The following is a 27,767-nucleotide window of genomic DNA, read 5'->3' on the forward strand; positions in this document are numbered from 1 at the left end:
TTTCCAGATAACCTTTTTCATGCTGCTCTCTGCAGTATGTGTAATGCTGAATTTGGCTGGTTCAATTCTCTCCTGTCAGAACGCTCAGCTAGTCAACTCCCTAGAAGGCTGTCAGTTGGTGAGTAATGAAATGCAGACCTTTTGATAAAGGGCATAAGCTTTGATTTTGAATGAAAGTGATTTCAAAAATAATTTTATTGTATCCTTGGATTTATTCTGATGTTTTAGTGTTGTTTAAGGAATTAACGTTGATTCATTTTTAAAAATTCTCCCAAATTAAAACTGGTTCTACTCATAAGTCAGTTACTAATAGTATATTAGTATAATGCTATTTTAAAATAAATGTCTTTAGTAACGATTTTATTTTAATATTTGTAGCATTGATTTTTGTCTCCACTGAATTTTTAAAAATCAATTTTAGAAGTCGATTTTAAGTGCCGAGATACATATAAGCTTGATAATGAGTGCATCCAAACAAATTTAGTTCTCATTTTTCAGTTAAAAAAGAGAACTATCTTTTCAATCTAGGAAAACCGTAGATGGTGTGCTATGGACATGGTAGGGGGTCATTTTGGTTTGTTGAATGTAATCATCATTCCTTATCATAACTTGGCTCCTGCTTCGGTAACACGTGCGTGTGGCTGGTGCAGAAATCAGAGTGCGTCCCGTGACATTCAGTACAGGTGCAGTGTGACCCCTGATGTGACCCTGGCTGCTGGGTATGGGGGTGCTGGCGTTTTTTTCTTTAACTCAGAGAAGGCACAAGGCTACCCTTTAGAGCCATGCCCCTCATAGCTGCCCATGTACTTGCCAACCTGTGGCCATGATTTCTGAGAGGTCAGGGGCTATGCTGAACTCCCCGAAGCTTTTCTGTAGCAGGGCAGTGCCTACATTTCTAGTGGCCATGCCATCGGGTTCAAAGGGGAGCTGCTGCCCTTTACATTCCTCATCTACCAAGGCCAGCAAGTCTAGTGTAAGGTGCAGGCTGAGTGCTGAAGCACCTACTGAGTCCCCAAAACTGAGAGCTCAGTCTTGTTATTTTCTCTTCAGTGTGGGCGAGCTCACACTGATCATATTTCATCCCAATATGATGTACACAGAGTATCCTTGCTGTAGTGCAGCATTTCCCCAGGACTACCAAGAACTGACACAACCTGGAGCCCCATCACCATCAGAAAGGGCGACCTGCTAACTTCTGTTCGTAACTTGGTAGCCTCTCTTTTCCTAAATACTAAATGTGGTGAATATGGTAAAATCTGGCAACCTACACAGGATTAGCCATTTTTTTCTCTGATTCCAATTTTCCAAGACAGTGACTGGGGTGACAAGAAATGACAGTGCCTGGAGGTCCAGATCCAAAAGAAAGGCAGGTGCCCAGTCTTGAAAGGTTGACTTCTCCTGGTATTAATCTCAGACCCTGTTTCCCTATACTGTGTGCTGCATGAAAGGATGGGAAAGATGTAATTATATAATTATATGCAATTTTATATTTACATATAACATACATTTTATATATTTATATATGCACCATTTATATTTCTTTTTCTTCTGTGATTTGACTGGGACCTTTACCCATTTTTAGATTTAACAGTTATTTATTTGCAAGAGCTCTTTATATATTCTGGTTTTGAGTCCTGCAGCTTATATGGTCAGATACATTTCTGGATTGTTATTTGCCCTTTAATTTTATTTTTTCACATAGAAAAATTTTTAATTTTTGTGTATTCAAAGCTGTTAAAGTTTTCCTTTGTGGTCTTACCTTGGAACGAATAAAAAGACCTTTTCCCTCCTAAGATCACGTTACCCCAATAATTTCCCCTGGTGTGCTTTTATTTTTTTTTATAATATCCTGGAATTTATTTGATGAATTTAACCTTTTCCTCTAAAATGGGTAGCTAGCCTTCCTAAAACTATTTCCTGAGTAACCTAATATTTCCCTGGTGATATGAAATGCCACCTGAACATTGAGTCCTTTGGTAGCAAGTTACAAAAACTGACAAAGCCAAAGGCCATTTATTAGAGAGATGGTGGGACCTATTGAATATCCAAGGGGTTAGAGATTAAGCCTGGAAACTGGCTGGTTCCAAAAGAGCTTCTGTGGCTGCAAAAGCTTGACTCAGAGTGGGGGTCTGCAGCGGGAACCCTGAACTCCTCAGGATGCAGTTCTGCAGGAGTGAACAATTCCCGTGGTTCTTAACCTCTTTGTCCGTTGGCCCTAGAGTTAAGAGTCCAGGGAGGGAGCATTTTGATTGGCCAGGGTAAGAAAAAATCTGCTTAGCTGTCCCACCAGTGGAATCCAAGAGATAATCCCCCAAACTAAGGTACTGTTAGGAAGGGTTGAGGGAAGGAAGGCAGGAGTGTATGCTGGATAGTCAAAAAGAGAGCTGGTATCTACTCTGACAGCATTATCATAGGTATGCACACACACATACAGATATGACTATTTGCCTATCTCTGGACTTTTCATTCTGTCCCATTCCCATGTCTGTTTATTCATATTCCAGAACAATACTACCTTTTAAGAAATTGAAGTATAGTTGATTTACAATATTATATTAGTTTCAGCTATACAACATAATGATTCAATGTTTTTACAGATTATACTCCATTTGCAGTTATTATAAAATATTGGCTATATCCCCTGTGCTATACACAGAACAGCACCACTTTTATTACCTTAACTCTATATTTTTATAACTGGTAGGGCAAGGCCTATCCCACCCCCATCCCAGACTTTAATCTACTTCTTAAAAAAGTTCTTGCCTGTTTTTAAAAGTTTAGTCTTCCAGATGAGTTTTGAAATTTTTTTTTCAAGACTCAAAGGAATCAATTTGAAATTTGAATTGGAATCATATTAAAATTATAGATTAATTTGGTGGAGAATCGACACGTTCACAACATCATGTTTTCCCTTTTGGGCACATTGTGCGTGCTTTGGTTTTATCCAAATTATTTTTATAAATCCTTCAGTGCAGTTTTTGTTTTTCTTTAGTGTATCTAGTACATTTCCATATCTGTGTGTCTTTTTCCTTAACTAATTTTTATTATATATAATAATTTATTACATATAAATTATTACAATTATGAGGTCTCTTTTCAATTCCACACTCCTAGCATCCCCTTCAGAAAGTTTTTGGTAGCCAGATATTTTCTGTGCATATTAGTGTTGTGTTACCATTCTTACACACATGTCTCTTCTACCTACCGTTATTCACATCCCTTTTGTCAGCCAACCCTGTAGCTTGGTGACATTTGTACATCACCCCTTGGAGCCCTTTCCAGCTGTTAAATAGAGAGCCCTGGGCAGATGGATGTATGGATGGATGGATGGGTGGATGGATGGATAGATAGATGGATGATAATTTGTTTAACCACCACTTAATGAAGGATCAGTTAGGGATGTTTCTAGTCTTTTGCTAAAATAAACATGGCAGAGAAGATGACCCTTTGTGCACATTCATAACTCAACAAATACTGAGTGGCTTTTGCTCCTGCTGTGGCAGCTGGTCCAAGTGAGGAGGGTATTGGGGCAAACAAGAGAGGAACGTGCAAATAGATATCGAGAAGAAATTACTAAGAGCGTCCTTTCAGTGAAAGCATAAGTGTGCACTTTACATTTAGGGTGTTGTCCTAAACTTCCCTTCAAAGATGGGGCACCAGAGTTTTGCCAATAGTGTATGACTGTGCCCGTTTGCCCAAACCCACACAAACTTTTGTGTGTCATCAGAATTACTTTGTCTTTGTCAATCTGATGAAAATGTAAGCTCTTATTATGTAATTTACATTTCTGTAATTAAAAGTGAAACTGATCATCTTTTACATTTGTTTATAAGTTATTTATATTTCTTTAACTGCTAATTGCCAATTTATGTTTGTTGCCTATTTTTCTGTTAGGTTATTTTTCATAACTGATTTATAAATGCATTTCCTATATTAAGGAGATTGACCATCATTGTATGTGTTGCAGATATATATTTTTCATAGTTTTTTATTCATTTTTTGACTTTTTTAATAGTATTCTTTCTGTGCTGAAATTTTGTATACTCAAATTGATTTTGTCCATCTTTACAGTTTTACTTTTATGCTTCTGGCTTATATGTTTTGCCTAGAAAAGATTTTCCCACTCTATAAATAATTTTCCCAGTTTTCCCCAGTATTTTAGGGTTTCATATCTATATATTTCATAGATCTGACATTTATTTTGCTATAAATATCATAAAACTTATTTTTTGAAAATGTACACATGGACCTTCCATATTTCTTTTTTTTTTTTTCGCAGTCTTTTTCATAATACTTTATTATCAGCACCACTTTTCCAACAGGATTTGCTCACTTTGTGTTTCTTTGTCACATTTTGGTAATTCTCACAATATCTCAAACCCTCCACCAGCAAAAAGGTTATGACTTGCTGAGGACTCAGGTGATGGTTAGCATTTTTTAGCAATAAGGTATTCTTAATTAAGGTATGTACATTGTTTCCATATTTCTTTTTAAGTTTAGTGCTATGTATTTTAAGTATCTTCTTGCTCTGGTGAGTGCATTTTTTAAATTATTATTTTACATTGTAAGAGGCTACAAATAGTATATAAGACTCCCAGGAATTTTTTTCTTATTTACATTTAACTGTACATGCCACTAAGTGTACAGATTCAATCTTTGATCCCGTAGTTTGTCAAAAGAAATGATTAAATTGTCTCCTGCTTTACAGTATTTGTATATCTTGTTGTCCTGTCTAGTGGCTTTGACTAAAACTATCAAAACAACATTAGATATTAATGGTATTTCATCATCCACTTTCTGTTCCTGAGTTTAACTAGAAGCCCCTAACGATTCACTGTCAGGCATGATGCTGAGAGATGGTTTCAGATAGCTATTTTGTCATGTTAAAGTGATAAAGTTAAGGTGATAAGATTCATATTTTACTGATAGTCTTAAAAAATAAAATGGAGGTTAAATATCAGAGAGGTTTTTTGAGATCTGTTAAGTTTACATATATTTTTACTTTGATCTATTGGAATGGTAGATTATATTGATAGAGTCTCAGGATTAAGCTACATGGAACATAACTGGAATGAAATCTCTATAGTTAAAAAAATTTTGTATAAAAACTTTTTGAATGTATATCTGTTACTTGAACACATGTTCATGTGCCCGACACACAGTGAGGCCAAACAAACTGAAACATCAGAGTTTGGAGCAGAGAAAGGTTTATTGCAGGGCCAAGCAAAGAGCCGGGTGGGTTGTACCCCCCAAATCCCCGAACTTCCAGAAGGGTTTCAGCAAAGCATTTTTAAAGGCAAGGTGAGGGAAGGGCGAGGTTGCAGACTTCTTGGTGCAGGAATCCTTTGTTCTTGCAGCTGTCCACGTAGGTCAGGTCACAGTGTTCCTGTAAACCTCCAACAAGACAAATGTTATTCTCTGTTCTGCAACTTTTTATTCCTATATGAATGGACTCTTAAAGGTCAGAGTCCTGAGAATAGGCTCTCCTGTATATTTCAGGCTATAGGCAACATTCTTTTACAAAAGGCGCAGAGCCAGCATGACTAAGTACAGGCAACAGAGCACAAGGGTTAGAGCTAAAGGAATAGATCTAATAAGGAGTCAGGTTTGTTCTTCCCTATTACATATCTTCTTCTCAGTGAAAATGAACTTGGCTTATGCCTAATTTCACATAGTATAAAACCAAATTTTATGTGGTTTTTAAGTTCTATGAAGAAATTCATTTGAAACAAATGTAGAAAATGACAAAAAAATTAAATATGAAAACCGTAATAGGCATACAATTAGGGAAATAGAAATAGGTCATGAAAACTAATCCCTGTGTGCCCTCTAAAAGTAAATAATGTAACTTTTAAAATTATTTTTGAATAATCTGGAATTTCCTCTCTGATCATCATTTTTACCTTCTGAAAATTTAGATACCTGAATCCCATATAATACACATTTTGGTAGACATATTCTGTTACTTTCCTCAAGTTAAATAATGTATGTCTCTGGGTGACAATTATCATAGAAACAAACTTTTTGCACGTTAAAATACCTAATGTGACTTAGACACAGCAAGCATTAAATAATATGGGTTGAACTGAATTATTCCCACTTTCTGCTCAGAGATTAATGTGTCTCTTGGAGTCAGGATAGAATATCTCACACATGGGAATTAAAGAGCTACATTCTAACCAAAAATACCCATGGAAAACTTGTAATTGATCCATATCTGCTTTCTTAATCAAGCCGGCTACAAAGGGCTTTCTTGTGGTTGTACTGTATTTTGGAGATGAATAGGCTAGGGAAACCACACTTCAATTTTGAAGTTGTTTGAAACCTGAAAGAATGTGGAATTTTATATTATATGACAGCAGTAACGTCCAAGCCTTGATGGTTACCATTCGGATATATAAGTATATGAATATCCTGTATGTATGAATTTACTGGAGAATATTGTGACAGTGGCCAAGGAGACCCTAACTACTCAATATGGAGTTGACTTCTTGCTGCCACTCTTCCTTCCTCAAGTTTTTTGAAATAAAAAGGGGTTTTGTTTGTATTTTTGTTTTTAAGCTAGCTTGGTATCAACAGCCTTTAGTTGAAGCAGACTCTGGTTCTATCCTTGATTCACAGTCTTTTAAAATATTACCAGATGCTATCTTCTGATTTATTTGTGATTTTTCATCTGTATTCATAAATGCAGTTAATTTGGAGCTTTCATTTTCCTCCTACCCTATTTTGTTTCATGATTATCGTATTTCATAAATATTAGTTTAGAAACTTCAATCTAAGGAATTTTCTGTTCCTTGATGGATACTGGCACATAAATGCCCATTGTCCGTACCTTTTGGCATTCTCTGGACCTAGAACTATTTTATTTAAAAAGTTATTAGGCATAAATTTCTATTCTTCCAGATTGTTTTCTATTTCTTTCTCAGCTTTTGAGCCACATTTGACAATATCAATTGTCAGAATTAACATTTTTTCTTTGTATTGGCCTTTTCACATTTTAATATGAAGTAATGCATTGAATTGTTTTTAAAATACCCATAGTAACATTATGTTCTTATTTCTTTTGTTTTCATACTGTTGTATATTTCTCTTCCTTTCCTGATGAGTTTGGCCAGGAATGTATTTGTTTTATTTATCTGAAAACTTAAAGTACCAAAGAAATGTATCCATTGTAAAATTCCCAAAATACAGAAGTGTAAAATTTTTAACTCCCCCGTGTCAGCATGTACCCTCATGGAAATTTCTGTATGTAAATTAGAGAAATAGCCTCAGATCTAGTCCATCCTTTTAACTCCTGCATTATATTCTGTGGATGCAAATTCTACACACTAATTCACAGGTTCCCAACTGCAGGGCCCTTAAGTGGTCTCTTCTTATGTCACAAATAATGCTGGATTTAATTGTTTTATAAATAAATCTATGGACACGTTTGTGTGTTATCTATGAAGGATACTTTCTAAAAGTTGAATTGATGGCACAAAGAGTAAATGCATTAAAATGTTGACAGCTGTTGCCTTCCAGAAAGGTTTGTACTCACGATCATTTCTGCCTGCGGTCCCTGGAGACGAGCACGTCCAACCCTTGCCAAGATTAGATGTCACCAATATTGAAAATGTTTGCCAACCTGAAGGATGAAAACTTGCATCTCACTATGTTTTAATTTGCTCCCCCTGGTCATCAGTGAGGTGGAGTTATTTTTAATAGAAGCAGAATTGAATGTAGAGGTAAGTTGGGATTGAGAATTGAGATCTTTATCATATTAAGTCTTTTGATTTAGGACCAGGTTATGTCTCTTCCAGCCTTCAGGGAAGTCTTCTAGTCTTTTTCATACAGTGCTTAAACATCTTCTACTAATTCCTAGTTTGTTTGTAGTTTTTGATGCTAATGTCAGTGGTAGTTTTCTTCACTCTATTTTATAATTGGTTATTGCTATAATGTAGGTAAGCTATTGATTTTTTAATTAAACTTTTCATTTTGAGATAACTGTAGATTCACACACAGAAATAATACAGAGAAATCTATGTAGCTTTTACCCAGTTTTCCCCAATGGTAACATCTTGCAGAAGTATCGTACAGTATCGTACTGGGATATTGACAGTGATGCAGTCAAGACATAGAACATTTCTACCACGTTATAGGCCCCTCCTGTTGCTTTTTTAATATCCACAGTTACTTCCTTTCTGCCCCCACTCCCTCCTTAATGCCTGGCAATCGCTAGTCCACTAGAACACTCCATTTCTATTTTTTTTTTATTTCCAAAATGTCATGTAAGTGGAATCGTACAATTTGTAGGCTTTTGGAACTGGCTATTTTCACTCAGCATGATTCTCTGGAGATTTATCCAGGCTGTTGCACATGCTGATAGTTTCTCACTGTTTATTCCATGGAGTAGTGTTGCTCTGATTGGATGGACCGGTTTAACCATTCACCTGTGGAAGGACATCCAAACGAATTCCACCTTCTGACTATTATGAATAAAGCTGCTATGAACATTCCTGTGCAGGTTTCTGTGTGAACACCAATTTTCAGTTCTTTGAGATAAATGCCCAGGAGTGCAGTTGCTGGTTGTATGGTAGGTGCCAAACTGCTCTGTAGGTTGTCCGTACCTTTTGGCATTCCCACCAGTGATGTACGAGCGATCCGGTTTCTCCGCATCTTCATCAGCATTTGCTGTTGTCACTTTTTTTTTACTTTAGTCATTCTCATAGCATAGAGTGATGCCCTATTGTAGTTTTTTTTTTTTAATTAATTTATTTATTTATGGCTGTGTTGGGTCTTCGTTTCCGTGCAAGGGCTTTCTCCAGCTGCGGCAAGTGGGGGCCACCCTTCATCGTGGTGTGCGGGCCTCTCATTATTGCGGCCTCTCTTGTTGCGGAGCACAGGCTTCAGATGCGCAGGCTCAGTAATTGTGGCTTACGGGCCCAGTTGCTCCGCGGCATGTGGGATTCTCCCAGACCAGGGCTCGAACCCGTGTCCCCTGCATTGGCAGGCAGACTCTCAACCACTGCGCCACCAGGGAAGCCTGCCCTATTGTAGTTTTAATTTGTGTTTCCATGATAGCTAATGATGTTAAACATCTTTTCATGTGCTTCTTTGCTATCTGTATATCCTCTTTGGTAAAATGTCTGTTCATGTGTTTTGCTTTTTTTTCTTTCCGTTTTTTTTTTTCTGTTGAGTTTTGAGAGTTCTTTATATTCTAGATACTAGTCCTTTGTTGAATATATGGTTTGCAAATATTTATCCCAGTCTGTAGTTTGTCTTTTCATCCTCTTAATAGGGTCTTCAGCAGGGTAAATTTTAAAAATTTTGATGAAGTCTCATTTATCAATTGATGCTTTTATGGATCACGGTTTTGGTGTCAAGTCCAAGAACTCTTTGCCTATCCCTAAACCTTGAATATTTTCTCCTACGTGGAGGTGGGAGTTCCAGCTCTCCAGAAAGCCTCCACTGATACCTCTCTGGCTGGGAAGGGTAGACCCTACTGCTCCCCAAGTGGCTTGTACTGACACGGGGTGGGGAGATGGCCTCATCACCGCCAGGCAGTGCTGGAAGCCCTGACTTTCCACCTTACCTGGGAGCGGAGGGGGCCTCCTTACTGCCGGGGGTGGGTGGAAGCCCAGGCTCCCCACGTGGCCTCCTTCAACACCACGGAATTTGGGGGGCTCTGAGTTTTCATCTCCAAGTCTGGGATATAGGAAGCAAAACCAAAAAACTCAGGAAACTCACCACTGTGCCCTTCTCTGGGTCCCGAGGTCCATAACCAGTCTGTCTTCTTTTTACTTTTCGGAGTCTTTAATGTGTGTTTTACATACAATGTCCAGTGTTTTCAGTTGTACTCAGAAGAATAGGGAAAAGTACATCTCCTCCATCTTTCCGGAAGCCAAAATGCTGTTGACTTTTGTACATTTTGTATGCTGAAATTTTTTGTTAACTCAAAGTTTTTCAAAATTATCTTTTACTTTCTAGGTGGACAGCCACATAAGCTGTGAAAATAAAGGTTCTTTCCCTTCGTTATGAATATTTATAGAGCGTATTTTTTTCTTAACTTTTTACATTGAGTGATATGGGTTTCAATAGGCATTCAGTACCGTGTAATGCAATAAGCTTTTTTTTTCCAGTTTTATTGAGATATAATTGACATACAGCAGTGTACCCAGGTGTACAGCCTAATGATTTTTAAAAAATTTTTCTTTGGAGTATTGATTTACAATGTTGTGTTAGTTTCTGCTGTACAGCCAAGTGAATCAGTTATACATATACACATATCAACTCTTTTTTTAGCTTCTTTCCCCATACAGCATAACAATTTGACTTACATCATGAAATGATCATCACAATAAGTTTCGTGAACATCCATCATCTCATATAGATACAAAATTTAAAAGATAGAAAAAAATGTTTTTCCTTGTGATGAGAACTCTTTGGATTTACTATCTTAACTTTCATATACAACGTACAGCAGTGTTATTTATATGTATCATATTGTACATTACATTTATCTCATAACTGGAAGTTTGTACCCTTTGACCACCTTCACCCGATTCCCCCTCCCCGCACCCCCGCCTCTGTAAAATCTGATCTCTTTCTATGAGTTTGTTTGTTTTCAAGGTATAATTGACCTACAACACTGTGTTAGTTCCTGTTACACAACACAGTGATTTGATATTTCTATACATTCAAAAATGATCACCAAGATAAGTCTAGTTACGATCTGTCACCATACAAAGATATTCCATAATTATTGACTGTATTCCCCATACTGTACATTTCATACCTGTGACTCATTTATTTTGCAATTGGAAGTTTGTACCTCTTCATCTCTCTCGTACCCCCATCCCCTCGCCTCTGGTAGCCACCTGTTTGTTCTCTGTATCTATAACTCTGTTTTTGTTTTATGTTTGTTCATTTGTCTTGTTTTACAGATTCCACATGTAAGTGAAATCATACAGTATTTGTCTTTCTCTGTCTGACGTACTTAGCATTAGGCTTTTAACCTAATCCCTGACTGAGCTTCATAGAAGAACACACGATAGGAGACGCAGCAGGGAGAAGGCCCGGCAGCTCCATCTGCCTGTCACCCACCGGCTGCCCTGCTCTCACAGAAGAGGTGCCTGGGGAGCACCTGACACAAGGCCAAAGCCTGTTTTCAAACAGGTGTTTTTAGAGCATCTTTGTTTTCACAGAGACCCAAGGCCTGCGTGCCAGCACACAGCTCCCCTGAGGGCCCACTTCCTCAGGACAAGCAAGGTATTTCCACATTGCTCTGTGGTCTCCAAGAAAGCAGTGACATAGCACAGAACTTTCAGGTCATTTTTCCACAGGAATCTGGACCAGCCCAGGCCCCATGTTACCCTTTATTCATGTTGAGGATTTTCGGGGGAAAGGGGTGACTAATAACAGCCCTTTTTTTTTTTTTTTTTTTAAATAAATTTATTTATTTTATTATTTTGCTTGCATTGGGTCTTTGTTGCTGCGTACAGGCTTTCTCTAGTTGCAGTGAGCGGGGGCTACTCTTCACTGTGGTGCGTGGGCTTCTCATTGCGGTGGCTTCTCTTGTTGCGGAGCACGGGCTCTAGGTGCACAGGCTTCAGTAGTTGTGGCTCGTGGACTCTAGAGTGCAGGCTCAGTAGTTGTGGTGCATGGGCTTAGTTGCTCCGCGCATGTGGGATCTTCCCGGACCAGGGCTCAAACCCGTGTCCCCTGCGTTGGCAGGCGAATTCCCAACCACTGCGCCACCAGGGAAGCCCAACAGCCCTTTTTTATAGCGTTGTTTTATTCCTGACTTTTGTAGGATGGAGAGTGAGGAGGATTGACATGATGGGTCACCATTCAGTGTAGTTTTCACTGTCAGCTTCCCAGAGGTGCCCTTATTAACTTAAGGCATTTCCTTCTAGCCTGACTTTTTTTTTTAAACTAACTTTATTTTTTTTTTAAGTTTTTTTTTGGCCGCACCACAGAGCTTTTGGGATTTTAGTTCCCCAACCAGGGATTGAACCCAGGCTCCTGCAGTGAAAGCACCAAGTCCTAACCACTGGACTGCCGGGGAATTCCCTAGGCTGACTTTCTAAGATTTTTTTTTTTTAATCAGGAATGCACGTAAGTTTTATCACTGTCTTTTCAACATCTGTAAAGATGATCATACAGCTTTCCTCTTTAGTTTATTAGTGTAGTGATTTGCATTAATAGACTTCCTAATGCTGAACCACCTTTGCGTTACAGAAATAGACCTTCCTTGGTCCAGGCACATTTAAGGCATACATATTATGCTGCAATTGAATTGCTAATATTTTGTTATTTATTTTTGGCTGCATTGGATCTTCGTTGCGGTGCGTGGGCTTCTCATTGCTGTGGGCTCTTGCTGCAGAGCACGGGCTGTAGGCACACGGGCTTCAGTAGTTGTGGCTCACGGGCTCTAGAGCGCAGGCTTGGCAGCTGTGGTGCACGCGCTTAGTTGCTCCGCGGCATGTGGGATCTTCCCAGACCAGGGCTTGAACCCGTGTCCCCTGTGTTGGCAGGCAGACTCTTAACCACTGCTTCCCCTAACAACAGCTTAGGAATGTGTGTCTGTATCTTTCAGGGAACTGGGAGTTCGGGGACTCTGCTGTGTGGCTGGTTTATAGACTAAATTGTTCCCAGTTTCCCGGCCCAAAAGCTACTCTTTGTTTCTCCATCCTCACATGTCCTAATCAGTCACTCTGGAGCAGCCCTTTGAGACTCAGGGGAGGCCTGGGAGACTAAAGCAAAGACTTCTACTTCAAGGACAGCGTCTCAGGGCTTGTACTCGGCTTCAATCCCCTTGTCTTTGATACTCCTCAGTCTTGAGGGGAGCAGGTTCAGGAGAAGAAAGGGAATAACATTTGGGATAAGAGAGGTTAATCCTACACTCGGCAAAGGAACTCAATTTTAGGGAGACTCGGTTTCACAGAGAGAGAGAGCTTCTTAAATATAAATTAGTTGTGTGCTTCCGTTCCATTGCACATGGAATGCAGGGCCGCCCTCCTTGTAGCCTGTACTCCGTGCTCCGTCATGGCTCCTCCCTCTTGGCCAGCCTTCCCTGGTGGCCCCCTCCCGACCCCTCCCTCCCAGCCTCCCTTCTTCCCTTCAGCCTCCCCCCCCTCCTCCTTCCGCCACCAGCTTCCTGGGTGCCCTTGGCATCCCTCCACCCATTCCTCCCAGCTCACCCTCCGCTGGAGTCTCCCGTCCCTCCCCTCAGCCTCCTATGGTAAAGCCCCTCCCCCACCGCTCCCTGCCCCCCAGCTTCCCGCACCCCTGCCTCACCAGACATTGGAATCCCAGGCTCTATCTGACCCCAGGCAGATCCTAGCCTCAGCCTCCTGCAGGTGGTTCCTTCCCATCCTCCAGATTCCAGAGTAGGTGGTACAGTTATTGACCAGGGTTCTTGGCCTCCTTAATCAAAATCAATCAGAGGCCAGACAAGAAATTCAGGCAAGGCTTTATTGGGGCCCCTGCTGCAGCAGGTGAAGGGAGAACAAGTAATAAGTTCCATTGCTAACTCGCTACCTGAGAGGCTGGTGAGCTGGCTCCTTACATGGGTTTTTGCTCCCGGCTCTTCAGAAGTGACAATTGGGCTTTTTGGTCTCTTTGTATCTTGTTGTCCATAATTTGCCCCAGCTGCACATGCACGCAGTTATTTTTAGTCCCATATAGTTTCTTTATATTTTGTTGCTCAAAGAGACGTTTGTCCAGGTGCAAGCGCTGTAGCAAAGGGTCCCAGGTCCCAGCTGGTGTCAGTACCTCCAGGGAAGGGCCTCCCCCCATCCCCCTATCGGAGAGGCTCCCAGCTGCTGTTGTTCTCTTGGCATCCCGTCAGTTTTCCTCCGAGTACTGGCGTTTCCCATCATTCCCTACTTGGCAGAACCCCACAAGGAACAAGGCCACATCCAGGGCTGGGTGCAATCCTGGCCTGTGAGTGAATCAGCGAGTGTATCCCAGCGGTTCTTTTCGTAAGAGCCCCAGAGGAAGATAAAAAATTACCTGGGGGTTTTAAGTAAACATGTCGTTTTAGGTTAATGACAATTAAAACCATTATGGGTTTTCAAATGTCTTTTTAAATGCCTCATCATGTTTTGTTTAATTTACGACTGCTGGTACAATGAAATATTGCACTGAAATATTGCACAGCATCAAAAATTTGTTTAAAAATCTGTTTTCAGTTATGACCTAATTCTTTCAATTCATCCTGCAGAAGTTTGGGATTTACTTTCACATTCTTAGTGTTTTTTTTTTTTAATTTTTTATTTACTATTTATTTATTATGTTTATTTTTGGCTGTGTTGGGTCTTCGTTTCTGTGTGAGGGCTTTCTCCAGTTGCGGCGAGTGGGGGCCACTCTTCATCGCGGTGCGTGGGCCTCTCACTATCGCGGCCTCTCTTGTTGCGGAGCAGAGGCTCCAGACGCGCAGGCTCAGTAGTTGTGGCTCACGGGCCCAGTTGCTCCGCGGCATGTGGGATCTTCCCAGACCAGGGCTCGAACCCGTGTCCCCTGCATTGGCAGGCAGATTCTCAACCACTGCGCCACCAGGGAAGCCCCTCTTACAGTGTTTTTAAAATGAAAGCCTAACAATGCTTTTCAGATGCAGATCAATATAATATAATGCATCGTGTGTTAAGTACATTGTCTTAACGGAAAAGGCGCTTTTTTGTTGCTGTTTCCTTTTTTTTTTTAATATGAAATAACAGATTAATAGATTCTCATTGGAAAAGATGCAGGTGATACATGAATTGGAATAAAACTGGACGTCTCCCCTCTCACTGTCTGCCTGCCACTCCCCATCACACATGTGATCCCTTTAGGATGAGTTGTGTTCAGACCCTCTTATATGCGTATATGTTTACGTACATGTGGGTGTGCATGTACATTCACAAACATACAGTTTTATTTTTAAACATGCTTATACTGTATACTTTTGTCTGTGGCGTTTTCCCTGCTCAGTGATATTATCTGAGACATTACCATGGAAGTATATACAGGGAGCCCCTCATTCTTCTGGCGGCTGCGTGTAGTTCCCCATAGTCACTGTATTTACCTGCATCGAGAGGCGGTCAGGCCATCTCCATTGTTTTGTTGTCACAGGCACGGCCACAGTGAACATGCATTCTTGTCCTTGTTTTTAATTTTAATATAGTTGGGTAATAATTTTATTATAAAGGAAACAAATATATCCTCCATCACTGCAGTATTGTTACCGAAAGTTGGGTCTGGCTGCTCACCACTCAAAAGCCAATACTTGAGAGGCAAGGTTGGTGGAAAGGAAAGTTTGCTTTATTTTGGAGGCTGGCAATTGGGGGAGAAGGGGACTCATGTCCAAAGGCCAATTCCCCCCTGCTGATCAGGGGGCAAGAGCTTTTATAGGCTGAGGGAGGGGGCCACATGCAGAAACAGCACAGGCAGCTCTGACAGTCATCTTGAACTTGGTCATCAGTGGTCTGACCAGCATCATCTTGATTGTTTTCAGTACAGTTAATCTTCAGTTCCAGGGTCGGCTTGTTGCCATTTCCTTGAGGACAGTTCTCAGAATTGTGGCAGCTTATGTGATGGCTACAGCCTGGTTATCATGTAGTTAACTTCTTCCACCTGGTGGGGGTTTCAGTACCTACAGGACAGCTTACAGGATATGGCTCAGAATATTATCTATAGCTCTTAAGGAGGAACTAAAGGTCCTTGACTTTGCTTAATGACTAAACTATTATTATTTGGTCTTGTTTGACTGTTTTCCTTTGCTCCTGCATTTTCTCACTTCTCTGATTAAATGTATTCTTTGACCAAAAGTTCTTCTGCAGACAAAAGGCAGGCGGAGGATATTTGGGCAGAGGGGGAGGTGACCCTGGACAGGCCTCATAGGGTCCTGCTTCGTTTCAGTATGGAGTGAATTAAAATATTTGTCCTACTTCGTATTGCCAAGAATTAGAAATTTAGGTGGAAAATTTCATAAAAGTTATATATTTAGTTCATTTTGATATATGTTCAAACATGGGATGGAGATGTGCTCTTTAATATTTTTATGCAAAACTAATACTAACTGCTGCATGATGATGATGATGGTGAGGATTGCAAACTTCTTTGAGCACTTGCTGTGTACAAGGCACTGCTCTGAGCACATCACATGCGTTTGTTCATTTACTGACAGCCATGACTGAGAGACAGGTACTATTTTATCCCCACTTTACAGGTAAGGAAACTGAGGCCTTGAGAGTTAAGGAACTTTTCCAAAGTCATGCAGCTGACAGGTGCTGGCATCAGATTCTAACCTTGCTCTTAACCATTAGGAAATCATTAAATTTCTGTTTTTCATAGCACTTTAGAATTAATGGTTAAAAGAGGAAAGGATGAGACGCACTGGACGATGGAGGTAAAGAATATGTCTTGTTTCTTCTTGGTCAAAATCAGTCTTTGGCTACATGGGGAACACTTTCCTGTGTAGAGAAGAATCTCAAGGAACCTAAGCCGTAGCTTATGTGTCACAACAAAGGGATGTGAAAACAGCGTCCAGTTTTGTAGGAAATGTGAGCTCTTCCTCTCCAGCCACATCAAGCATGTAACTGGGAGAGGTATCTTTCCCTGTAAGCAAACAATAATGTGATTTATGTTGTGCTTGCCCACGATCACACCCGTGTTTTCCTGACCCTAAATCCTTTGTAAATAGATGCATCACATTGCAGGGACAGTGTGATTTATTCTTGTTTTCTGGAAAGCCGGGCTATCTTGCTGTGAGTGTGACCTGACCGCTAATTGGACATCCTTCTAGTCTCTGCCTAGGCTTCGTGGGGGTATGTAGCTCCCAAAAAAGAAGGGTGGCCTCAGGAGATCTGACACCTGGGCAGGTGTTTTGATGGAAAGCACATCACCACCTCCTTCTTCCTTATCTGTTTACATGTCTGATTGAAGAGCTTGATCTCAGCCTCTCTCCTGTGTGCCTCTCAAGTCTGATGTGGGATTTCTGGCAGGAGGAGCCAGAGTGCAGCCCTTTTTCCTACAGGAATTAGCAAAGGGCTTTTCGAAGAACCCAGGAGGGCCGTAGCCATGACACTGTACATAGCACAAAAAAATTGAAGACATATTCTTCCACTATCTAAAAGCAAAGAAGTTGCTCATTTTGAGTAACGTTCCAAGATAGAGCTTTGTTTTTTTACTTTCACTTTACTGGTTAACTTATACAAAAATTCCAATCAAGCATTTATTCGTGGGCTGATTTATTTGAATAATAAAAATGGATAATGATTTTTGAAGAAATAAGAAGTCAAAATTTTGCTACAGATAAAGATGTACATTTTAAAATGATTTTTTTTAAAGTTCTTCCCATCAGGAGGATATAATGGTTTTAAACATGTACGTGCCAAAATAACACAGCACCAAAATACATGAAGCAAAAATTGATATCAGTGAAGGGAGAAGTGTACAATTCAACAGTAATAACTGGAGACTTTGATACCACACCTTCAGTAATGGATAGAACAAATAGACAGAAGATCAAATCAACCAGAAAGTAGAAGACTTGAGCAACACTATAGACCTAACAGACATCCATAGGACACTCCACCCAACAACAACAGACTGTATTCTTCTCAAGCACATATGAAACATTCTCCAGGACAGAACATATGCTTGGCTGTAAAACAGACCTAAATAAATTTTAAAAGACAGAAGTAATGCAGAATATATTCTCTGACTATAATGGACTGAAATTAAAAACCAATAGCAAAATAAGTTGGAAAACTCACAAAGATGTGGAAATTAAGTAACACTCCTTAATAATCAGGCCAAGGAAGAAATCAATAGGGAATCAGAAAATACCTGTATATGAATGAAAATTAAGGCATAATATTCCAAAACTTATGGGATGCACTCTAACACAGTGCTTAGAGGGAAATTTATAACTGTAAATACCTATACTAAAAAAGAAGAAAGATATCAAAACACTACATAACCTTCCAACTTAAAGCACTGGAAAAAGAAGGGCAAACTAAACCTAAAGCAAGTTGAAGTAAGGAAATAATAAAGATTGAGCAGAAATTAATGAAATAGGGAATAGAAAAACAATAGTGAAAATCAATGAAACCAAATGCTTGTTCTTTGAAAAGATCAACTGGCAAAACTTTAGATAGCTTGACTGAGAAAAAATAGGAAAGATTTAAATTAATAAAATCAGAAATTAAAGGGGGGCTACCAACCTTATAGATATAAAAAAAATTATAAAGAAATACTATAAGCAGTTAAACCAACAAAGTAGATAACTTAGATGAAATAGACAAATTTTAGAAAAACACAAACTACTGAAATTGACTCAAGAAGAAATAGACAATCTGAGTAGATCTATAACAAGTGAAGAGAAAAAACTGCCCACCAAGAGTAGCACAGGCCCAGATGGTTTCACAGATGAATTCTACCAAAAATTTACAGAATAATTAATACCAATTATTCACAATCTTTTCCAAAAATATAGAAGAGGAAGGAACACTTCTCAATTTATTTTGTGAGGCCAGTACTACTCTGTACTAAAACCAGACTAAGACACCACAAGGAAAGAAAACTACAGACCAATACCTCTTATGAATATGGATGTATAAATTCTCAACCAAATACTAACAAGCTGAATCAGGCAACATATAAAAAGAGTTATACATCATAACCAAGTGGGATTTATGCCAGGGATGCAAGGTTGCCTTAACATCCAAAAATCAATTAATGTAATATGTCATATCAATAGAATATAAGCAAAAAAATCACATGATCATCCCAATAGGTGCGGAAAAAGGAATTTCAAAATCCAATACTCTTTCATGATGAAAACACTCAACAAACTAGGAATATAGGGTAACTCCCTTAACCTGACAAAAGATATCTGAAAAAACCCCAGCTAACATTATATTTAATGGTGAAAGACTGGATGCTTTCTGTCTAAGACTGGGAACAAGAGAAGATGGTCCATTCTTGCCAATTCTATTCACATGGTACTGGAAGTTCTGACCAGGCAAGAAAAAGAAATCAAAGACATCCAGATTGGAAAGGAAGAGGTAAAACTACCCCAATTCACAGATGAGATGATCTTGTATATAGAAAATCCTAAGGAATCTGCTAAAACATTATTAGAACTAATAAAGCTAGCAAGGTTGCAGGGCCAAGATCAAAACACAAAAAATCTATTACATTTCTAAGCCCAAACAATGAATAATCTGAAAATGAAAATAAGAAAATTTCAGTTTCAATAGCATCAAAAAGAATAAAATATTTAGTAATAAATTTAACAAAAGAAATGCAAAACTTATACTCTGAAAACAACAAAAGTATTGCTGAAAGAATATCTAAATAATTGGGGAAGTATCCCATGTTCATGGATTGGAAGGCTTAACATTGTTAACTGCCTTAGTCCTTTTGGGCTGCTAAAACAGAATGCCATAGACTGGGTTGCTTATAAATAGTAGAAATTTATTTCTGGGCATTCCAAGGCTGGGCATTCCAAGATGAAGATGCTGGCAGATTTGGTGTCTTGTGAGAGCTTGCTTTCTTGTTCATAGATGGCCATCTTCTTGCTTTGTCCTCACGTGGTGGAAAAGATAAGGGAGTTCTCTGAGGTCTCTTTTATAAGGACACTAATCCCATTCATGAGGGCTTCACCCTCATGACCTAATCACCTCCCAAGGGCCCCACCTCCTAATACCATCACACTGGGGGTTAGATTTCAGCATATGAATTTTGAGGGGACACAAACATTCAGTCTGTATCACAATACTCCCCAAACTGATCTGCTGATTCAAAGGTATTCCCATCAGAATCTAAGTTGACATCTTTGTAGAAATTGACAAGATAATTCTGAAATTCATATGGGATTGCAAGGGGCCCAGAATAGCCAAAACAATCGTGAAAAAGAAGAAATAGGAGGACTCACACTTTTTGACTTCAAAGCTCACTGCAAAGCGATGGGAATCAAGACAGTGTGGTACTGGCCTAAGGATAGACATATAGATGAATGGAATAGAATTGAGAGTCTAGAAATAAACCCAAACATTTATGGTTTGACTTTTAATAAGGGTGCCAAGAGCATTCAGTGGGGAAAATAGTCTTTTCAACATACGGTGTTGGGAAGACTGGATAGATATATGCAAAAGAGTGAAATTGGACCCTTACCACACACCATATACAAAAATTTACTAAATTAGATCAAAGACCTAAAATGTAAGAGCTAAAACTTTAAAACTCTTAGAAGTGAACATAAGGGTAAATCTTCATAATATTGGATTACAGAGAGCCCTTAGATGTGACATCATAAGCATCAGGAAAAAAAAATAGATGAATTAGACTTCACTAAAATTAAATATTTTGTGTTTCAAAGAACACTATCAAGAAAGTGAAAAGAAAGTCCACAAAATGGGGTAAAATATTTGCAAATCATGTACCTGATAAGGGACATGTTTCTAGAATATATAAAGAACTTTTTTATCGTTCAATAATTTAAAAAAAAAACAATTTTAAAATGGGCGAAGGATCTAACAGACCTTTCTCCAAGGAAGTATACAGATGGCCAACAAGCCCATGAAAAGATGCTTGACATCATTAGTCATCTGGGAAAAGCAAATCAAAACCACAAAACTGCTTCACACCCACTAGGATGGTTAAGATCAAAGAGTCAGATAACAGCAAATGTTGGGAGGATGTGGAGAAATTAGAACCCTCGTGCATTGCTGGTGGGAATGTAAAATGGTGCAGCTGCTTTGGAAGAGTCTGGCAGTTCCTCAGTGATTAAACGTAGAGTTACTGTATGACCTAGCAGTTCCATTCCTAGGTAAATACCTAAGAGAAATGAAAACATATATCCACACAAAAATGTGGATAAATACATAAATGTTTATTGCACATTGTTCATATTACTCAAAAGGTGGAAACAACCCAGATGTCCATCAACAGATGAATGGATGAGCAAAATGTGGTCTATCCATACTACAGAATATTTTCAGACATAAAAAAAGAATGAAATACTGATACATGCTATAACACGTGTGAACCTTGAAAATATTATGCTACGTGAAAGTACCCAGACTTAAAAGGTTACATCTTGTATGATTTTCTTCATATGAAAGTCCAGAACCAGAAACTCTATAGAGACAGAAAGTATATTAATGATTGTCTTGGGCTGGAGGAAGGGAGAAGGGGAATGATAGTTAAAGGGTATGGGGTTTCTCTTCGAGGTGATGAATATCTCAAATTGACCCTGATGATGGTTGCACATATCTGTGCATATACTAAACACCATTTAATTGTACATTTTCAATGGGTAAATTGTATGATATGTGACGTATCTCAATAAAGCTGTTTTTAAAAAAGAAATAGCAAGTCACACTGAAGTTCTAGATGAATAACGCATAGTTGTGTAAGTATGTAGAGTATACTTAGAATGATGTGTAGGATGTAGATTTTTGTATTTTTGTTACTGTTAATTGCTTGATACACATCCTTCGTGTTATTAACATTTATAATTAGTTTATATATGTACACATATATATGCAGTTTCGTTCTGAAGAGTCAGTTGTTAAACTTTTACCAGCACACCTCTGTACTGGAGTTTTCTCATTTGATGTATTTTCCTCTTGTCCATCCGTTAACATACCATTTTTTCTTTACCTGTACACCCTCATCTTTTGTGACTTCCCCCATCCTGCATACTCCATCCCACCCCAGCCAGGCTATTTTATTGTCCCCTTTGCTCATGTTCCTTTGTGTGTGTGTGTGTAAGAGAGCGAGAGAGAGAGAGGGAGGGTGGGAGGGAGAGAGGGAGGGAGGGAGGGAGGAAGGAAGGAAGGAAGGGAGGAAGGAAGGAAAAAGGGAGGAAAGAAGAAGGGAGGGAGAAAGGAGGGAGGGAGGGAGGGAGAAAGGAAGGAGAGAGGGAGAGAGGGAGGGAGGAAGGAAGGAGAGGGAGAAAGGAGGAAAAAGTAGTTGCTGAATGAGTGATGAAAGAAAGGCAGATCTTTTCTCCCATATGTAAATAGCAAAAGTGTACTGCACCCTTACTCAAATGTTATCCTTGGAGTCAGGCCAAAAGTATTAGCAAGAGTCTCATAATCCACCAGCCCCAGGATGCTGGTCATACACTTGTTTTGTATTTGATGCTACTCGACAGCGGGCATCATCACAGGGCTTATGCCTTTCTCTGTGTGTGCACCTGCCTCTGTGTTGTTACTTCTCATGTAATTTAAGGCACTTGGAAAAATCATCTCGACCTTTATTTAAACTGTTTAGAGTGATTCTCCCAGCTCTCGATTACTCATGGCTAACTTCAGGAAGCTGTGATGGAGTTGATTCAAAACAATAGGTCAGTCCCAAATTTACTTACTTTGGATAGCAAATCATTTTTACAGTTTATAATTGAGTTGGGCATCCAGTGTTTTTGTAGGAATTTGTCATTCAAAAAGGGTTATGCAGTTATCCACATTTTCATTCCATCCCCAACCCCAGTCACCTCTCAAGTTGTTACAAAGGAAAGAAAATTAAATGTTTTGGTTTAAAGTATGGCTAAACCTGGTTGTTAAGAGGAAATTCACAAATGCATTCCAATTTAAACCAAAAGAATACATGGGAGTCTAGAGAAAGGAGCAAATTATATATCAACTTCCACTTGTTTCTTTTTCTACATAAACACTTTTCATGGTGGATAATAAATGAGTAAATCGAAGATTACAGTGGAATGAACACATAAAATTCCTGGTGGTCCAGTGGTTAAGAATCCGCCTGCCAATGCAGGGGACACAGGTTTGAGCCCTCGTCCGAGAAGATCCCACATGCCACAGAGCAAAGAAGCCAGTGCGCCACAACTACTGAGCCTGCACTCTAGAGCCCCCAAGCCACAACTACTAAGCCCACGAGCCACAACTACTGAGCCCACGTGCCACAACCAGTGAAGCCTGTGCACCTAGAGCCTGTGCTCCACAACAAGAGAAGCCACCGCAATGAGAAGCCCACGCACCACAACGAAGAATAGCCCCCGCTCTCCGCAACTAGAGAAAGCCCGCACGCAGCAACAAAGATCCAACACAGCCAAAAAAAAAAAAAAAAAAGAATGGCATTTACAAATTGTCCATGTTTAATCCTCTTATTTTAGGAATGGGCAAAGAGTGAAAGTCTGTCTGTATCAACCAGATAATTTATATAAACCAGAATCCCACAAATCCCTTGCTTTTACATCCTACATATTGCATCTGAAAAAATCTCTTCTCAAAACCCTCTTAAAATGGATACAAAGACTTGTTTTGTATTTAATGCTACTCCACAATGAGCACCTATAGAAATGTCACCCACAAATTCTTTGTTTCTAGAATAGAAACAGAAGAGAGTTAGGATTAATATAGAGTTTTAAAATGTTTTTAATCAGAAAATTTTTAATTTTTATGGAGAAATTTGTGGATCACATTAAGTTGTTAGAAATAATAGAGAGAGATCTGCTGTATGCTTTGTAGAATTTCCCCCAATGGTAACATATCACAACCACAATATTAACATTGATACAATCAGCCCATCTTGTTTATTTATTTTTGTTCTCTGAATGCTTGCTTTTGTTTTTTTAATAAATTTTTATTGGAGTATAGTTGATTTACAATGTTGTGTTCGTTTCTGCTGTGCAGCAAAGTGAATCAGCTATGCATATGCATATATCCACTCTTTTTTAGGTTCTAATTCCCTTATAGGTCATTACAGAGTGTTGAGTAGAGTTCCCTGTGCTATACAGTAGGTTCTTATTAGTTATCTATTTTATACATAGTAGTGTGTATATGTCAATCCCAATCTCACAATTTATCCCTCCCTCCTTTCCCCCTTGGTAACCATAAGTTAACCCATCTCATTTCTATTTCCCCATTTTTACTTATATTCATTTGTCTGTATGGGTGTGAGAGTGGCTGTATTGAGTTTTATGCAATTTTGTCACCTGTGTAGGTTTGCGTATCCACCAGCACAGTCAGGACACTGGAGTATTTCAACACCACAAGGATCCCTCATGCTGACCTTTTTATAGCCACACCCACTTCCCTTTTGCCGCATTCTTAACTCCTGGTGACCCCTAATCTGTCCACTATTGCTTTAAAAAAGTGTCACTTCCAAAATGTTATATAAATGGAATCATCCAGTATGTTACCATTTGGAATTTGCTGTTTTCAGTCAGCCTAATTCCATGGAGGTTCATCCAAGGTGCTGTGTACATCAGTGGTCCATTCCTTTTCATTGCTGGGTAGTATTCCATGGTACGTATGGATGACAGCATTTCTAACCATTTACCTTTTAAAGGACACCTGGGTGAACTCTGGTTTTGTCTATTATGGATAAGGCTGCTATGAACATTCATGTACATGTTTTTATGTGAACATAAGTTTTCATTTCTCTGGGATGAATATCCAAGAATGCAATTGCCATATTATAACTATATGTTTAGTTTTATGAGAGACTTTTCCAGGGTGGCAACAGCCACACTCCCATATATTTTACATTTTTATCAACAGTGTATGAGTGATCCATGGGGAGGGGAAGGGGGAGCTGGGACGAAGTGAGAGAGTGGCATGGACATACATACACTACCAAGTGTAAAACAGATAGCTAGTGGGAAGCAGCTGCATAGCACAGGGAGATCAGCTCGGTGCTTTGTGACCACCTAGAGGGGTGGGATAGGGAGGGTGGGAGGGAGACACAAGAGGGAGGAGACACGGGGATATATGTATACGTATAGCTGATTCACTTTGTTATACAGCAGAAACTAACACAACAATGTAAAGCAATTATTTGTAGTGAGGTGGATGGACCTAGAATCTGTCATACAGAGTGAAGTAAGTCAGAAAGAGAAAAACAAATACTGTATGCTAACACATATTTATGGAATCTAAAAAAAAAAATGTTATGATGAACCTAGGGGCAGGACAGGAATAAAGAAACAGACATAGAGAATGGACTCGAGGACACGGGGAGGGGGAAGGGTAAGCTGAGACGAAGTGAGAGAGTGGCATGGACTTATATATACTACCAAATGTAAAACATAGCTAGTGGGAAGCAGCGCATAGCACAGGGTGATCAGCTCAGAGCTTTGTGACCACCTAGAGGGGTGGGATAGGGAGGGTGGGAGGGAGACACAAGAGGGAGGAGAAATGCAGATATATGTATATGTATATGTGTAGCTGATTCACTTTGTTATAAAGCAGAAACTAACACACCATTGTAAAGCAATTATACTCCAATAACGATGTAAAAAAAAATTATACTCCAATAAAGATGTTAAAAAAAGAATAAAAATGCAAAGAATAAAAGGTATATGATAAAAACTAAAAAAACAAAACAAAACAATGTATGAGTGATCCAGTTTCTCTACATCTTCATCAGCATTTGGTGTTGTCAATATATATTTTTTTAGTCATTCTCAGAGATATGTAGTCGTATGTCGTGGTTTCATTTTGCATTTCCCTGATGGCTAATGATGTTGAACATCTTTTCATGTGCTTCATTGCCATCTGCATACACATTTTGGAGAAATAAATGTTCATGTGTTTTACCTGTCTTCTAATTGACTTCTTGGCTGTGTGTTGAGATTTCTTCATATACTCTAGATACTAGTCCTTTTTCAGATATGTGACTTGCAAATATTTTCTTCCTGTCTGTGATTTGTCTTGTCAACCTCTTCAAAGAATAAACGTTTTTAACTTCAGTGAGGTTCAATTTATCATTTTTTTCCTTTCATAAATGATGATTTTGGTGTCAAGACTAAGAACTATTTGCCTAGCACTAGATCTTGAACATTTTTCTCCCATATTTTTTTTCTAAAAGTTTTATAGTTTTACATCTTATGTTTAAGTCCCATTTGGGTCAATTTTTATATGAAGTATGGGGTTTAAGTTATGGTTCCTTATGACAATGATTGTCTGCTCCAGACCATTTATTGAAAAGACATTCCTTCCTCCATTGAATTGTTTTTGCACATATGTGAAAAACTCAGTTGAGGATATTTGTGTGGGTTTATTTCTTTGTTTTCTGTTCTATTCCATTGATCTGTGTGTTAGTGGGCACACTGCCTGCCAATACCTCTGTCTTGGTTACTGTATCTATATAGTAAGCTGTAATATTGGGTAGAGTGATTCATCCCACTTTATTATTTTTTTTAGTCAAGATTGTTTTAGCTGTTCTACAGGTTGTACCTTTCCATGTAAATTTTAGAATATGTTGTCTCTGGCTCCAAAAAAATCTTGCTGAGGTTTTACTAGGAATTACATTAATTCTCTATAGCAATTTGGAGAGAATTAACATCTTTCTATGTTGAGCCTTCCAATCCATGAACATGGTATATCTCAATTTATTTAGATCTTCTTTGATTTTTTTCATCAGCATTTCATAATTTTCTGCATACAGATCCTGTACATGTTTTGTTAAATGTATACTTAAATATTTTGTTGTCTTTGGAGTGATTGTAAATGACATTTGTTTTTAATTTCAGTTTCTGCATGTTTATTGTTACCATATGGAAATGTGATCAATTCCTGTATGTTGATTTTGTATCCTGTGACCTTACTGAATTCACTTATTTGTTCTAGTTTTTGGATAGATTCCTTGGAATTTGCTTCCAATTTATGTGCATTTTATTTCACTTTCTTGCCTTATTTCACTAGCTAGAACATTTAGTACTATGATGAATGAATGTGGTGAGAGTGGACATGTTTGCTTGTTCCCAGTCTTAAAGGGAAAGCATTTAGCCTTCCACAATTAATGTGACGTTAGCCATAGGATTTTTGTATATATTTTCCTTCTCTTTTGTGTGTGTGTATATATATATATTTTTTTTTTTCAAAATGAGATCATTCCCTTCTATTCCTAACTTTCTGAGAAGTTTTTAAATTAATAGATGTTGGATTCTATCAAATGCTTTTTCCTTGTCAGTTGATATGATCACAAGATTTTTCTTCTTTACCTTATTGATATGGTAGATTACATTGATTGATTTTCTAATGCTAACCAGTTTTACATACCTAGAATAGATATTTCTTGGGCATGGTTTACAATCATTTTTGCACATTCTTGGATTCAGTTTCCTAATATTTTGTTGAGGATATTTTGCATCTAAGTTCATGAGAGATATCAGTCTGTTGTTTTCTTTTATGAATTGTCTTTGTCTGGTTTTTGCATCAAGGCAATAATAGCCTAATAAAATGAATTGGAAAATTTTTCTTCTTTTTGGAAGAAATTGTGTAGAATTGGTGTTAATTCTTCTTTAAGCATTTGATAGAATTTTCCAGTGAGACCATCTAGGCTTGGAGATTCTTTTTGGGGAGATTTAAAATTATAAACTTAACTCCCTTAATAGTTATAAGGCTATTCAAATTATCTACTTCCTGTGGGTGAGTTGTGGTAGCTGTGATTTTCAAGAAGTTGATTCATTTCATTTAAATTTCAAGTTTATATGTGTAGAGTTCATATTATTCCCTTACCACAATTTTAATGTCTGCAGAGTCCATAGAGATATCTCCTATTTCTTTCTGATATTGGTAATATGTGTCCTTTATCTTTTTTCTTGCTAGAGGTTTGTCAATTTTTTTATTCTTTTCAAAGAACTAGTTCCTTTTCCATCAATTTTCTCAATTATGTTTCTGTTTTCAACTTCATTTATTTCTGCTCATTATGACTTCCTTCCTTCTGCTTGCTTTGGGTTGATTTTGCTCTTCTTTTTCTAGTTTCTTGAGGTAGAAATTAGGTTACTGATTTGAGATCTTTCCTAGTTTCTTATGTAGTATAGAGTG

The 27,767-nt window shown here is 38.6% G+C and overlaps 1 protein-coding gene across 3 annotated transcripts in view; it reads left to right on the forward strand.

Moving 5' to 3' along the window:
• ENTREP2 (endosomal transmembrane epsin interactor 2) overlaps nucleotides 1–27,767 on the forward strand; it is a 424,923-nt gene that overhangs the window by 305,200 nt on the left and 91,956 nt on the right. For all 3 annotated transcript variants that reach the window (XM_057544109.1, XM_057544110.1, XM_057544111.1), the window contains exon 3: nucleotides 8–118. In XM_057544109.1, the coding sequence (XP_057400092.1) occupies nucleotides 8–118 (111 nt within the window). The remainder of the gene's footprint in view (nucleotides 1–7; nucleotides 119–27,767) is intronic.

This window comes from Balaenoptera acutorostrata, chromosome 3 (assembly GCF_949987535.1).
Source record: "Balaenoptera acutorostrata chromosome 3, mBalAcu1.1, whole genome shotgun sequence".
NCBI classification, from domain to species: Eukaryota; Metazoa; Chordata; class Mammalia; order Artiodactyla; family Balaenopteridae; genus Balaenoptera; species Balaenoptera acutorostrata.